This window comes from Labrus mixtus, chromosome 13, assembly GCF_963584025.1.
Source record: "Labrus mixtus chromosome 13, fLabMix1.1, whole genome shotgun sequence".
In the NCBI taxonomy this organism is placed as follows: Eukaryota; Metazoa; Chordata; class Actinopteri; order Labriformes; family Labridae; genus Labrus; species Labrus mixtus.
Window position 1 is genome coordinate 12920368 of NC_083624.1, and position 14771 is coordinate 12935138.

The 14771-nt window shown below is 39.8% G+C and overlaps 1 protein-coding gene across 2 annotated transcripts in view; it reads left to right on the forward strand.

Annotated features, from left to right (window-relative positions):
* pard3bb (par-3 family cell polarity regulator beta b) overlaps nt 1-14771 on the forward strand; it is a 218939-nt gene that overhangs the window by 66678 nt on the left and 137490 nt on the right. For both annotated transcript variants that reach the window (XM_061053776.1, XM_061053777.1), the window contains exons 7-11: nt 858-983; nt 4659-4911; nt 6175-6283; nt 8143-8282; nt 8460-8588. In XM_061053776.1, coding sequence (XP_060909759.1) covers nt 858-983; nt 4659-4911; nt 6175-6283; nt 8143-8282; nt 8460-8588 — 757 coding nt within the window. The remainder of the gene's footprint in view (nt 1-857; nt 984-4658; nt 4912-6174; nt 6284-8142; nt 8283-8459; nt 8589-14771) is intronic.

Below are 14771 nucleotides of genomic sequence, written 5' to 3' on the forward strand. Positions count from 1 at the left end.
GAATTTTTGGTTCAGACTTCACCTGGAGTTTCTCCGGCCAGACCCCTAGGATTTATTCAGCAGAAAGTCAGAGTGAGCTGATGTGAGAATATTGCTGCAGGATATTCTCCGGAGAATTCACCTCGAGCCAATGGGAAGGGGGAGTGACGTTTATATACAGTGACTGCTGCACGGTGCATAGAATGTGCATTGTATACACGCGGCCACTACGATCTCTATGCAAGTAATTAAACGGCTGCATTACGTTATCTGTTCGTCAGTAGCATTGACATAAAGGCACATATTCTCATTTTAGCATTGTGTAGCGGACTCTGTTGCTCCATCAGTTACTTCCGCGTTGTTTTTTTTCATCAAGTCTTACCTCAGGAGACCCCGTGCTCTTCCCTCCCCTCTGACAGGGATAGTCTCCAGCTGTGATGAGCATATGTGAACAGCTAGGTCAGGAGCCTCTCCGGAGCAGCCTTCCTGAAATGATCTAGATTTTTGCAGGAGTGCATATGTGAAAATTGCTTTAGCTTCATATCTGTTAACATACTCTGAACTTGACTATTGTCTTAATATATTGGACCTGTAATCACTTTGCTCCCAGGTCGACATTAATGAGCTAAAAGTTGCTCATATAAGCATGGATAGTAGCACAGTGGGACAAGAAAAGACAGTTAAGGGGTTTATCTGACACAGACATGTCTAAATAAATCCTAATGATGGTCTCTGTGGACGTTTCCATTGGACACATCAGCACACCCCTGGGACACACTGAAAGTCACTGAGTGTGCTTGTGTTTGCATCCATGTGTGCAAGTTGTCATGTAAAATAAAAATAAACTCCATTCCTCTTCTCGCTCGATCTCCTTTCAGGTCTCTCGGTCTGTACATCCGTGGTGTGGAGGAGGAGAGTCGCTCGAGAAAGGAGGGCTTGTTTCAAGAGGAGGAGTGCATCGTGAAGATCAACAACACCGACCTCATGGACAAGACTTTCAGCCAGTGAGTGCAAAACTGTTAGCAGTGGGTCAACGGGGGCGGAAAAAAATGCCTACAAAGGCACATCCAAAGGAAATGAGAGAACAGAAAACACGGGGCTGTTTCAACAAAAGTTTAAAAGAATTGTATAACAACTCAGTGATGGAAGTCTCACACGTTCTGCTTTTATAATAACAGTAGTGATTAACGGCAGAACTGCGAGCTCAGAAGGAACAAGATTTTTTATTATGATTTTCAAAGTTATATTTTGGGCCTTTTAGCATGCAGATGATGGATTTGAACCAACGGTTGCTGCGATGAGGACTATAGCCTCTGTACATGGGGCGCATGACATCAGCAACTTATAGGAAGATTTATTTAGGAGATGTATATTTTAATTTCCATTCACTTGCAGAATAGAAAACATGTTTCTGTCTTTAACCCTTGTAAGATGAGTCACTGGGAACCAAATGTGTCCACACTGCCCTAATTGTATGTCTATAGATACATCTAAGGTCTGAAACCTTTTGATGTCGGACCTTGCTTGGTCTTTTCTTCCTGTTTCCCCACTCTCTTTCTTTATGTGTCTTGTTTCCTTTCCATTGTCAGAGGGCTTATATTGCTGTTGCACAGAGAACAGCAGAAAAGACTCTTGGCAGATGTTTGGAAAAGCGTTGCATGTCTGTCAGAGCCGGCCTTTGTGTGTCTGCCCGTTCCGCATCACTCATGTGAGACCAGATGTTTCTTAGTAGAGTTTGCTTACAGTTCCCCGAAGCAGCTCAAAGCAGGACATTAATATGAGAGTATTTGGGTATGTAACATGATTACAGAGCATTAAAATGACAAAAGACACACCTGTAAAAACAATCGCCAGAGATTACAAGGACTGATGCGAATGCTATAATGATACAGCACATCGCAGTGTCTATACAGTGTGCACAATAGTCCTTGTCCAGTGTCCAGTGTGGTAATAAGATTATATGTGAGCTGTTTTATGCTGTGCTGTAGGTAAATGGATTATCACCAGAGGGGTTTGCACCTATTGTTCAAAGACGTGGGTAGTCCCATGTGCACTCACTCACAAACACCAACATGCACACAGACGTGGTTTTCCAAGCCTTACACTCTCCAGTTAAAACTCAGACCCGTACACATATGATGTAGAGCAGATATTTGGGATATTCAATATTTCACAAACAGGCTGGTCTTAAACATTTGGATGTCATGTACATAGGCCATTTTTTTTTTTTAACAATGACACGTTTGAATGCGATCTTACATACACTCTCGCCAGTATTGTTCGGTCATGGCAGGTGTATTGAGATGTAGTTCCAGTGGAAGATCTCTAAGTAGGCCACTGAGAGTCTGTTGATCCCTGTGAGTACCACACACACACACACACACACACACAAACACACAAACACACAAACTCACCTCCATTGTCCTAGCTTGGCAGCCGTGTTGAGGTAGCCTGCTTGCTTAGAATATCTCTTTTACACAAATGTGTCTCCACACATTGTCTAACCAGGAACAATAATGATATCATCTGTGCACAATGGTCCCCATACACACATCAGCACACACAGCTTCACATCTAGTTTAATTATTCTGTATTGTGGTCCTAGTACAATATCAAATCACCACAAGTGTCATTCAGGAAGGTGTGACACAGAGATTCGCTTAGCCTGCATAGTGTTTTATGGTTTCAGTATGCAAATCCTGTCTGACATGCTTCCCCAAGCAAACAAACTCAGGCTCACTTAAAAACCCACCTTGGTGCATCTTTCAAAGAATGTGGTTTTGAATATTAATATGGAATAATATGAGTGGGTTTCTAAATACTGCTACTACTATGATCACTTGTATGAAGAAAAAAACATTGTAAAATTATTTTTTACCTCACGACCAAAGATTGGTAATTTCTTACCAATAAATGAATCATCTTCACCATTTAATAAGTAATTACTCAGGGAGTTTGTTACATTAACTTAGCATGAATTGAGGTTTTAGAAACTTGCTTGTAAGATAACGTGTACATTTACGTGAAACTATCATTCCAAAAATCACTGGAAAGGGACCCTGTGTCCACCTAGAGTTTTTCCCGGGCAGAAAAGTACTGGCTCTGCACTCAGGAGTGCTTGCATGAAGCTTTCTGAGAATAGAAGATGCTGCACATCCGTCCTGACTCTATGACAACAGTCTGTTGACAACGGCCGCTGTGTGACACTGCTCCTTGACTTTTACTGTAGGTTTTTTATTTGAGATTGTTTATTTCCTGATCAGACACAGAGGAAAGAGGATGTGGGTAAAACTACAGGGAATCTCATGCATTTGGAAGTTAGCGCCAGTGACGTCAACAGTGGCTTTCTGAAAAGTTGAAAGATTTTCAACTTGAAGCGCTGGGAGCGGCCACAAAAAAAAGATATTAGATCTTATAGACCATATTTGTAAAATATGTAGACATACAGTAATACCGATTAAACGCGTCGTGGATGCACAGTCCAAATAATGTTGCAAAAATGGATTTCCAAATGTGATTAATTAATTGTTTAGGATGGAAACTTCCCCACAATGTTATATTTCTTTATTTCATATTATATTATTTTAAGGTATCTGTTTTGCATATCTGAAGTTTTTTTATATGCATATTTATCTGTCATACACTGCTTTATAAACAAAGTCTCTATCCTACAGAAACATGATGATCATTATACCTCTGATAATAATCACAAAGGAAAATAATAGAAGTGTAATCCTGTTACATGTAAATAAAGTGGATTTTCTCTGTTGGTTATGTAGGGTGAATGATGGGGTGCAGCGATCGCCTCTGACACAATGGGTCCTCTAACTGAGTTAGTATAATGTGATAGCAACTAATCCTTTGCAGAATGATCTCTTTATAGATCATGAGATTATAATGGCCAGCTGTGCAGGTGTCATGGTGCTGTGTGGCTTCTCCTGCTCTGTCCTGTCGCCATTTATTTACTTTTCACTCAGTTCAGATACACGACACCAGTCACTGTAACAAAACTTGCATGAAACACTCAGTGCTATGACCTGTGACCTCCGGTTAGATACAGCAATCAAGTCAAGCATTCAGGTCTGTGTTTTGGATCGTTGTAAATTTAAACTGAGATCAATGACTGTTTCATCATTTCTGACATTTAGAGAACCAATTAGATTGATTAACAATGAAGAGGGAAAAAAAAGAGCGTCAGTCTTGGAAGTGACATTAACTTTAGATTACTGAAGTAAAGATACATGAGCCTAAGATGTGCCTCAATGTATCCCACTTTTTGAAAATCGAACACCCCATTTATAAAACTTAGCAATTAATATGAACTCTTTTAATGTGTCATTTGAAATTGGATTTATACCGTGTATCTTTTTTGTTATTTTTTTTAATCCTAATTGAGCTATAAGTCCTCTGACGATTACTCTGCTTGTCAGAGATGAATAACTACACACTGCCTGTAACTGTGATGGATGGCATGATTAGCTTTAATGGTATGCCATATGTGCTGCACATACTTAACTTAAAACTCCACACACTTGTTGAACAAAACTTTTTCTCTTCACTTTCTTCTCTATTTCTGCTCCCACCACTCACCTCTCTCTCTCTCTCTCTCTCTCTCTCTCTCTCTCTCTCTCTCTCTCTCTCTCTCTCTCTCTCTCTCTCTCTCTCTCTCTCTCATCCAGGGCCCAGGAAGTGTTCCGTCAGGCAATGCGTTCCACAGTCGTCCGTTTGGAAGTAGTTCCCTCCTCTAACAGAGAACGCTATGAGAAGAGTCTGATTGGTCAGCTGTTTGGCAACGGTGCCGGTCCTGACAGCAGCCCCCGAGTCACCAAGACCAAAGAGCCACCCCCACCTGTCAAGGCCAAACCCATCTTTAAGCCCCCTGAGAATCCATCCACGCGATTGGTTGATGAAGCTGCCTTAGTGGAAGCTAATGTAAGTTAAATGTCAAAATCGAGCTCTGACTTAAGGGACATCCTGAATGTGCTAAGTTTTAGATCTCACTTGCGTTAAGTTTGAATGAGGTGATAGGAAAGTAACAGGTTTTAAAGATGTACATAAGCACAATGTAGACGCTGCAGTATTGCCTTATTAGATGTGACAAAAGTGAATATTTGAATGTAGATCTTTTAAGTCATTACGTTATCATTACAATTCTACGATTCACTTAGCAGACGCTTTTATCCAAAGCGACGTACATCAGAGAGTAAGTACAACACAAGCAAGGATCTAGAAAAGAGGAAACAATGTCAGTAAGTACAAACGATCAGCTTTGAGTCCGATTGGACACACAGGTGCTGACAGGCAGTGCACAGAGGCAAAGCACAATGTGGATGGCTGTTCATGAGAGCTGTAATCAGTATAGAAACCATCTTAAAATCTGCAGATTTCTTACTTGGATCAATTCATTTGCAACAGTGGGAAACTTGCTGAGTCCTGTGTCCTTTTTGCCTTCGATCTGTTTGTCACTGTAAAAAACATAGATTTCATTGAACCTTTCTTAGAGGACATTCAGGCATTTAAACCTTTCCAACCCCACCCATTGCAACAACTTTGAGGCGTTCAAAGACTGAAATTTGAAATACTTAATATCTTGATATTTATTTTTTCGACCTCAGGATAGTGAAGGTGGATTTACTGATACTTTTCCACTTTGAATGTAGCATGTTAGGTTTGCATTAGACACATTATTATGAATCAAATCATTATTGATGCAGTTTTGGTCAATAATCTTCATACAACACCCATAATAGCCAAGTACAACAAATGAAAAGAATGTTTTGCTTCAAAATAAATTCTGATGATTAAAGATTATATCAGAACAGTCCAGAGGGTTTGTGTCTAGACCCGGCCTCTAAGACAAAAACAAGGGAAACCTACGTTTTTTAACTAAACAGTGTTTTTAACCAAAATACCACAACAATACAACATTCAGGAGCTGTGGGATGGTGTGACGCTGAGGATGGATGAGAGAGAGAATGAGAAGTTGACAGCCTGATCTTTAATAGGAGACTGGTCATGTCTGCCCAGGCGTGACGAAACACTGCCCACCAGCAACCTGCGGGGATACAAACACACAGAAGGGAAAAACATGATAGCAGGCTCTGCTGGCGGGAGGGCCGTCACAGTTTGAAATGATGTTACATTTATACAGTGCTTTAAAAAAACAGCTCGAATGTTCTTCTTTCTTTACACTAGACACCAAAAGGGAGGAGTGACAGCCCTCTCTTTAAGAAGAGTCCCACCCTCTCCAACTTAGTGACCAACAAGAGAGGAGGACGCAGACTGAGGATTGATCTAAAGAAAGGTGAGGACTACCTGAAGGACTGATTGTCTGATTCAGATGTCTTTAAAAGGACGTAGTTGTTATGTTTTTATGTATCTATAAATATATATTAAGGCTGAAAACGATGACTATTTTTCAATTGCGATTACTCATGAAATTTTGATAATTAATTGCCATTTATTGCATTTTTAATAACTTATTTGAAATTCCATTATTTTGCATTTAAAAATAAAAATTGTGAGGCTTTATTTTGAAATTGAGTACTTTACTTTCTGTTTAAATTCAACCTCGCTTTTTACTTCTGGTACATCGAAGGTTAGGACAGTAACTTGGAGCACGGAAAATGGAAGTCGTTATGGATCACAAAGGAATTAAAAACAGATAAAAGGTCAAATTGGATTTTTTTGATGTCATGGTCAGGTGGATATGACATTTGACTCAGTAGCTGAGCCGTGTGAGAGTTTTTTAAAAGGGAAATGAGACGTTCAAAGATCAGCAGTGTCGTTCCTTTGTCATCACTTTGACTACAGGGAGACACCGCGGAGGCTAAGTCCCAATGTCCAAATATAACAGAGTAGTGCCGCAGTCCGTCAGTGTGCCGGCGTTCGCTGCCACTCTAGTCAATGATTGTGTTTCCACAGCGAGCACCGGGGTCTGTCTCAGGAGCGTGCCAGTAGCCCCACTACTGTACGCTCAAGCTGGACAGAATAGAACAACCCGGACAGGAAGTCAGACAAGGAAACGCACTGGGCGTCCAATCAATTTCAAAATAAATCACAATGTACAGACTCATGATCGTATTTTCCATCACTTTATCAACATTGCCTGCGGGATGTCAATCAGCAATGTTGTAGTGTTCTTACTATTTTGACGGGTTGTGGGTTTTCTACAAGCACAAATCTTTTCAAATTTCAGTAACAAAGAAAAGTTTGTTCCTTTTAATGACACTGCTTTGATTCCACTATCCTCACATTTCTTATATATTCACTCCTCATGTTCTAAGTGAGCATTATTGACCCTTTTATGTGTTGTCATTTTCTGAATGCGTTTAATAAATCTGGTTTATTTCTCCTGCTGTTGGCCCGGCGTTATGCCTGCTTCCTTTCTCTGTTCTCTGGCTGACTCTCCTTCCTCTCTTCATCTCTTCATCTTCCTGATTCCCTCTCTTCAGGCTCTATTAAGCCTTTATTGATCTGTCCCTTTCTGCTGATATGAATTCATACTGGATCAAACTGCTGACTTGGCTCTGCTAAAGAGACCAGACTAAATGAGGTCCATAAAACACACAACTAGTCTCACTATCCATGTGTGGTCATTTGTGTCCCTGCACGCGTGTTCATGAGTGCTTTAATGCACATTTAGTGGTGCACAGGTTGCTTTTCTGATTTCTTATCTTTATTACTTTCTTTTCCTCACAGCATTACCTCCCTCTTTCCACTGTGTTACCCTCCGTCTTCTCTTACCTTCTCCTCCTCTCTGCCCCACACCTGAACCCATTTTTTAAAGCCTTCACACCTGCAGATTCTGTTGCACTAGCTATAGCTAAAGGGTTTAAGGCGACACACATACAATATCCTGAAGGATTTAAATTATCGCCCTTAGAGTATATAGTTGGAAGCTGAGTCAACAACACCATGTCGAAGTTCTCGGGAGTAGTTGAGAGGAGTGTATTATGTGACGGTCGGGGATGGGTGGGAGATTTTGACTTTTATAAAGTCAGAGGAAGACAAATATAGACGCAGAAGGTATGGAGCTATACAGGAGTTCTGTGTTGACATAGGCCTAGAGCTGTTACATATTCTCGCATATTGTACCTCACCTCACCTCCCCGTCCACATTTTAGTGTGTTTCCTTTTATATCTTTGTGTGTGTGTGTCTAGGTTCAGAAGGTCTTGGCTTCACCGTGGTCACCAGGGATTCTTCAGTTCATGGTCCTGGTCCCATTCTAGTTAAAAACATTCTGCCACGCGGAGCCGCTGTCAAAGATGGACGCCTGCAGTCTGGAGACCGCATACTGGAGGTACAGAGAATCCGACTGTCATTATCATTAAATCATTCAAAAATCAGCTTGTGTGGACTTTTCTAGACTTACCACAAGGACAATCAAATCTAATGATTACAGATGAGTGGAAAAAGGCAAAAAGCTTTGCTGATTAGTCGTGGTGTTTTGATTCAATGTGTGTATGTGTTTGTTTAGGTCAACGGTGTGGACATCGGAGGTGTGGGACAGGAGGAGCTGGTGTGTATGCTACGCAGCACGCGTCAGGGAGAGAGTGTGTGTCTTGTGGTTCTACGGCAGGAAGAGATGTTCCTGCCGCGAGAGATGGTAAGGACCAATCACATGGCTGTATGGTCAGCCAGTAGAAAAAATATTTTCTAGTTTATTGGTGGCTCAATTGCCAGTTACGGATATGTTTTGACTGACTTTCTAATAAGGCAGCCAGAAAGACAGGCACACATAAATTAAAGCTTTCCCCCCCCCTGTAATTATGCAACATTTGATCCAATCAGCAGGCTTGCCTGGATGATGCACAGCTGAGCAGCCTATAGGACAATAACCCCAATTATCACTGAAATGTAAAGCTTTCCATTGATATTGGATACATAATGTGCCAGTCTTTCCCTGCTACATTGTCTCTGCTGAATTTCAACCCTGTTTTGCTCAATAAAAACTTTCTTTTTTCATCTTCTTTCAGTTTACCTGATTTTTTCTTCATTCTTACTCTGCATGATTAACTACTGTGCACATATTCATCTTAACTATACCTCTCTTCACGTTCCCAGATAAGGTCCTAATAATGTTTTTTTTCTTAATTAGCCTGTTGCATTTTGCTGCATGACAAAAGTAACTCAATCTGAATTATTGTCATGTTTTCTTTTCGCCATCTGCTTCACACCTGACCAGTAAATCTGTAACTTTTTAATAGTTTTCCATGTAGTGGTAGTCTACCTTTTGTTTCTTTGAAGTTGTATTCATACATTATTCACTGAATGCCAAAAATAGGGAATTTGATTAGAATGAACTTCTCTAATTTTAACTGGTTTTACATTTTGTTAAATTCATAAATGTATTAGTAACTGTCTAATATGCAGACATGTTTCTTCTTGTTACATGACCTGATTCAATAGTTTCATATCAACAGAAAACTGTTTCCAACTCAAGCTAATGGGAGCTAAACGGTCAGAAAAGTAGGGACAGTCAAAGCAGCTGATGGAAAGATGTAAGATTGTACACAGCACTCAGTTATGCTGAGGCATCTCTGCATTGAACACGACCTACAACATGAGGCTGTTTTTTTTTGCTGCACACATACATCAGTATGGATAAAAACAGTCTTACTTTTTCCTATACAGTATTATAGAAACACCATTATTCTTTTAGACCTCTTTGTTTAGTCGCCTCTCTTCTTATCACGCCTGGCTTATGTTCATTGTTTTCATCTCATTGTGTATTTTATTTTTTTAATGTTTCCCTTTGAGTTCCTTTTTCCACTTGGTGTCCTTTCCTCTCTTATCATCTTGTGTTTCCTCTGGTTCCACACACACACACGCACGCACGCGCACACATGCCGCTTTAAGCCCATTTGGAAAGTCTGTTTGTGCAGTCAGGAAGAGGAGAAGTATGTCAGAGTGTTCAGGTGTTAACATTTAGTATTATTTGTGATCCTGAGGTTCTCAATGTAGAAATGTCTAAACTACATGGTTGTCTTCTTTAGATCCTGATAAAGTGTCAGTTCTACCACTATGTTATACCTTTACACAGTGAACCATCCTCAACGCTCCCTTGGTCACTCTCCGCCAACTTTCCCCTGCTTACAAATGATGAAGGGAAAAAAAAAGAACCTTGCACTTTGGTGTTACCGTTGCACTATTACAGGGCTTTCACACTTGCAGAAAACTCATAAAAAACAAAAAACAGCCACATTTTTTACTCGGAATTCACTGGAGCTTCTCCTGCCAGACCCTTAGTATTTTTTCCAGAACAAGTTTGAGTGAACTGAAGTGAGAACGCCGCAGGACATTCTCATTAGCTTACCGCGCTAATTCACTGCGCGCCTGATCGCTTCAAAATCAGCAAACGGATTCATTAGTTTTCAAAATTAAAACTGTATCTTCAATAGCAAAATACTTGTGGAAGCTCAAATGACTTCCAAGTTGTTGAACCAAAGTGATTGACGTGTTTACTAGCTCACAGGAACCACAATAAACACAATACTTAGCATGGCTCATTTTTACAAAACCACATGTTTTAATTTGACCCCGATGAAGTCAGCACATTTACTACAGGATTTCATACGTCGCCATCTTTTCTACAACCTTTTATGTTTGAGTGAACACCATTATCCTTGACCACTTCATTGACCATCAAAATAAGAACGCCAGTCAGGATACTGACCTCCCTTTGGACCAGTATTATTTATACACATAATCAGTCACACTCATCTGTTCTCATTATGAAAAGAAAAAGTCTGAGTTTTGTCCTTCAGCTTAGAAAACAAAGCAGCAAAATGTCTCCCAGAGGAAACCTTCTCTATTGTTTCTTTTGATTTGGAGAGCTGCACCAACCGCAGATTCAAGGACACTGCTGTGTGTGTGTGTGTGTGTGTGTGTGTGTGTGTGTGTGTGTGTGTGTGTGTGTGTGTGTGTGTGTGTGTGTGTGTGTGTGTGTGTGTGTGTGTGTGTGTGTGTGTGTGCGTGCGCGTGTATTTTCCCTGAAATGTATTTTGAGTTTTTAATGGCATTAATTGTACTTTTTCCATTATTTAAAAAATACTTGGATCTTAGGCCAATTTGAAAGGCTCAATCTTCCTGTTCCATATCTACAAAGAAGGACTATTTAACATTTAACAAGAGGGTTATCTTAGTTTGGTCATTTAGCCAATTTAACCATGAGTCCTTTCTTTCATGTATTTGGTTAATTTCACGAGATTAATTTTATGTTTGTTACAACCAAATCACACTGCCCACACGGCAAAGAGATGATTTGACTGTAACAGTAATACACACATCAGTATTAATCAACTTAATGAAGGAAGTAAATATGCAACTTGACTGTAGAGCAAATGAAGAAGTCAATAGAAGTGCACTTATGCGGGCTAATTAGTCATAACACCACCAGGAAGCCTCACCATCATGATATACTGTATGTCTTATTATACAATGAAAAAAAGGCTTGATTTGAGATAAGCCGTTTTTAAATGACTTACTGTATGTGATCAATCATTTCTAGTATTTAGTCCGGAGGTTACTTCTTTTATAGTGCAGTGCAGATATGCAGGAATCCAACGCAGCGTGTTAAGAAGGTCTGTTAGGACTTTGTCTCCTGCTCTGGAAAGAGCTGTGGTGATGTTTAAGTGCAGTTGTTGGGGCTTTCCTAATTGACTCTTTGAATGTAGGAATTCAGTCTGTGCTGCTGTAGCTGAATTTGAATAAATGTAATGCAAAATAGGACGGATGTCGTGAGAAGAGATGTGCTGGTGTAGAGGCAGACTGATGGGGCTTCAGGCCCACCTCCAGAAATGAAGGATGGGCAGGAACAAAGTGGATGGATTGACTCCTCATTGCAGTTTAGTGGGACAACTGATAAATGACATGGGTAAGCTGCAGTTCCTCATAGGCACACTTCGCTCAGCTTTAATATATGAAACTAGGAAGAGTGTGTGTGTGTGTTGGGTGTGTATGTGTCGTGTGTGTGTTGAGAGTGATGCTATTACCCCTGAGAAAAGGTATCAGCCTGCAAACAGGAATGTAATGAACCATTTTAGCGTCCTGTTGTTTATTGATGTATAAAATAAAAAAACAACATTACTTAGTTTTTGTATTTAGCATTTATGGAAAGTATTAAATGAGTTTCATCGATGAGAGGAAGTCTGAACTGTTTCATATTTTTCAGCTACCTACACTTAACATTTTCTGTGATGAGTTGTTCTGTTAATGGACTTTTCTCTCTCCACCTCTGACTTTCTTATCCTGAGTGTCAAATTAAGGGTTGATGGTCTCCAGCAGTCACAACCGTTTTTAAGAACAAATGACATGCAGTCTGTCACAGTGAGGCGGGGAACACTCTAGGTCTCAGAAGGCAGCAAAAAGGGCCTGAGAAGCTCTTCAGCCTTCATTTACCCTCAGACTGACTGTGATTGGCCTCTCAGATTCGCCAGCCAGAAGCATGAGGGAGTAAGAAGAGTTTACGGCCCACAGAGACTAAAAGCACATTTGTTTGTGTTTTTTAAATAATTGTTTCCTACGAAAGCTATTACTGGTTGTTGTCCACATAATGAACAAACCTTTACAGAAGCCAGGACTGGGGTGTAGAAATCTTTTCCTCTTCTTATCATAATAGCTTTTTTTTTGCCAACATTTAAACAAGAATAAATATTGTATTAGCAGACTAGTAAACAGGATTAAATGTCATTTCCAAAATGAGAATATACCAGGTTTCATTTCTAATATTTTGTCACTCAGAGCGGAAAACATTCTGGTTCACTGTCTTGCCGACCAATCCAAAGCTCGTACTTCTACTCCATGAAGCACAGAGGGTTTCCTAAAGATAAAATAATAAGGAGAAACACATACACTGAGTTTAATATCTGAATCATGATGAACCTAAACTCTGTAACTTGAATGTATCAAAAATGAGTGTTATAATTGTCTAACTTATAATCAACCATTTTTTTTCTGCTTTAAGAAGATTTTTTAAAGGCTGGCTATTCCTTAGCTTCAGCTTTGTTTTACGTTACACAATTTGAAACATGCTTGTCATTTGTCATAAATTGTCAAAAAAGGAGACAAGATAGCATGACAAAACATAGACTAAATAAATAAAAACATAGAGAGTAGTAATAATAATTTGGGCATAAACAGCAAGATCCTATATAGTTCACACAGTCAAATCAGATGAAAAGTTCTTATTTAAGGTTTGGTAGTTACTCTAACAACTGCTTCACTTTTGGCAGTAAGCCCTTGTAGTGTATGTGGATGTGTGTGTGTTTACCACCGCTTATTATTCTGTTATTTTGTTGTTAAATGTCTGGATTCGATTATTTCCTTTTTGACTTTAATTTGTTTAACATGGTAAAATGAAGCAGATAAAACAGAAGTACAGATAGAACACTCAGATAGAAAACCCTTACACTCACTGTATGACATGGATGGTTGACTTTATATTCTAGGGCGGTAACGATAAAGTATCAATATATTTCTAAATAGTTTTTTCCCCCACATACACCGTCCATCTTTCGGTCCATTTTTGCTGATGACAACATTTCCATTTCCCATCAGTTGTTCAAATTGCGCAGTGGAACGGGACAATTGTTTGGCCTCTGGCAGCTTTTTATAGACCTGCAGATCCAAATAACTTCACACCTCAGAGATGAGAAGTTTAACGATGCACTGTTTGCTAGGTTATACAAACTTGACTAAAACATGCACTTTCCTTTGTTCCTTCGCAAAACGCACCAGCCAAATTTTAAGCTACTCAGAAAAAAAACATGCTTATTCAAAAAGGCACCTTACTGGCTGGTACGTTGCGCATCTGTGCAGCAGCCATATTGGAAAGACTATGATGAGCTATTTGTTCACTTGTATTGATAACTTTGAAATGACAGATCCTAACACCTTAACCACAGGACATAGAGCTCCCGATGGAGCTCAGCAGTACTGGCATGAAATCAACCTGATGAACAGCTGTAAGGAACATGGACTGATGTACTGACAGCAGTGTAGTCGAGTCACCAAACCTCAAGTCCGAGTCGAGTCTCGAGTCCCCAAAGAAAAATCCGGGTCAGGTCTGAGTAGATTCCCCACTACCTGAGTCTTAAGTGCTCAAGGTTGAGTATGAGGCGAGCTCCAAAATGTGCTTCACTTTTTCGCTTTAGTGCATTAACAATATGTTTATTTGATTATGTTAAATGCTTCTTTGCTTTAACTTTCCATTATATGTGAGTCTTCATGTTTATAATGTAGCTAAGTCTGAGAGGGTTTGATATTATTAAAACACAGAGCCAGATTATCATGGAATTTTTAAGCATTATGCTGGCAGTGCAAGATTTGAGTTAATATTTAATGTATTTAGTTTTATCGATGTATGCAGGTCTTCAACTTTTTACTCTTAACATATAAGAGAAGCTGTATACGGCAAGTGTAAATGTTTCCATGTGTGCAGTGATGTCACAGTGATGTCACTGCTGTAACTATCACAGGACTTTTAAGCAGCAAAACTGAAAACTGGTTTAAACTTGACGGGGCAGAAGAAACTCTCCAGAGAGCTTCAGTCATTTCAAATAATGTTGAACACAGCTCTGATGGAGCTCAGGATTTACGAGGAGGACTTCTGTTTCACTCCAAACTATTTCACTGCACGAATCAGTGACTGTGTGGGACCTTTTTGGATGTGTTGAAAACACTTTTCATTTATTTATAGGAGACTCTAAATGATCCTTTCGGCACGTCACAAGATTTAAATCATGAATGAAGTCACAGTGCTGTGCGCCGTGCATAAAAGCACCCATCG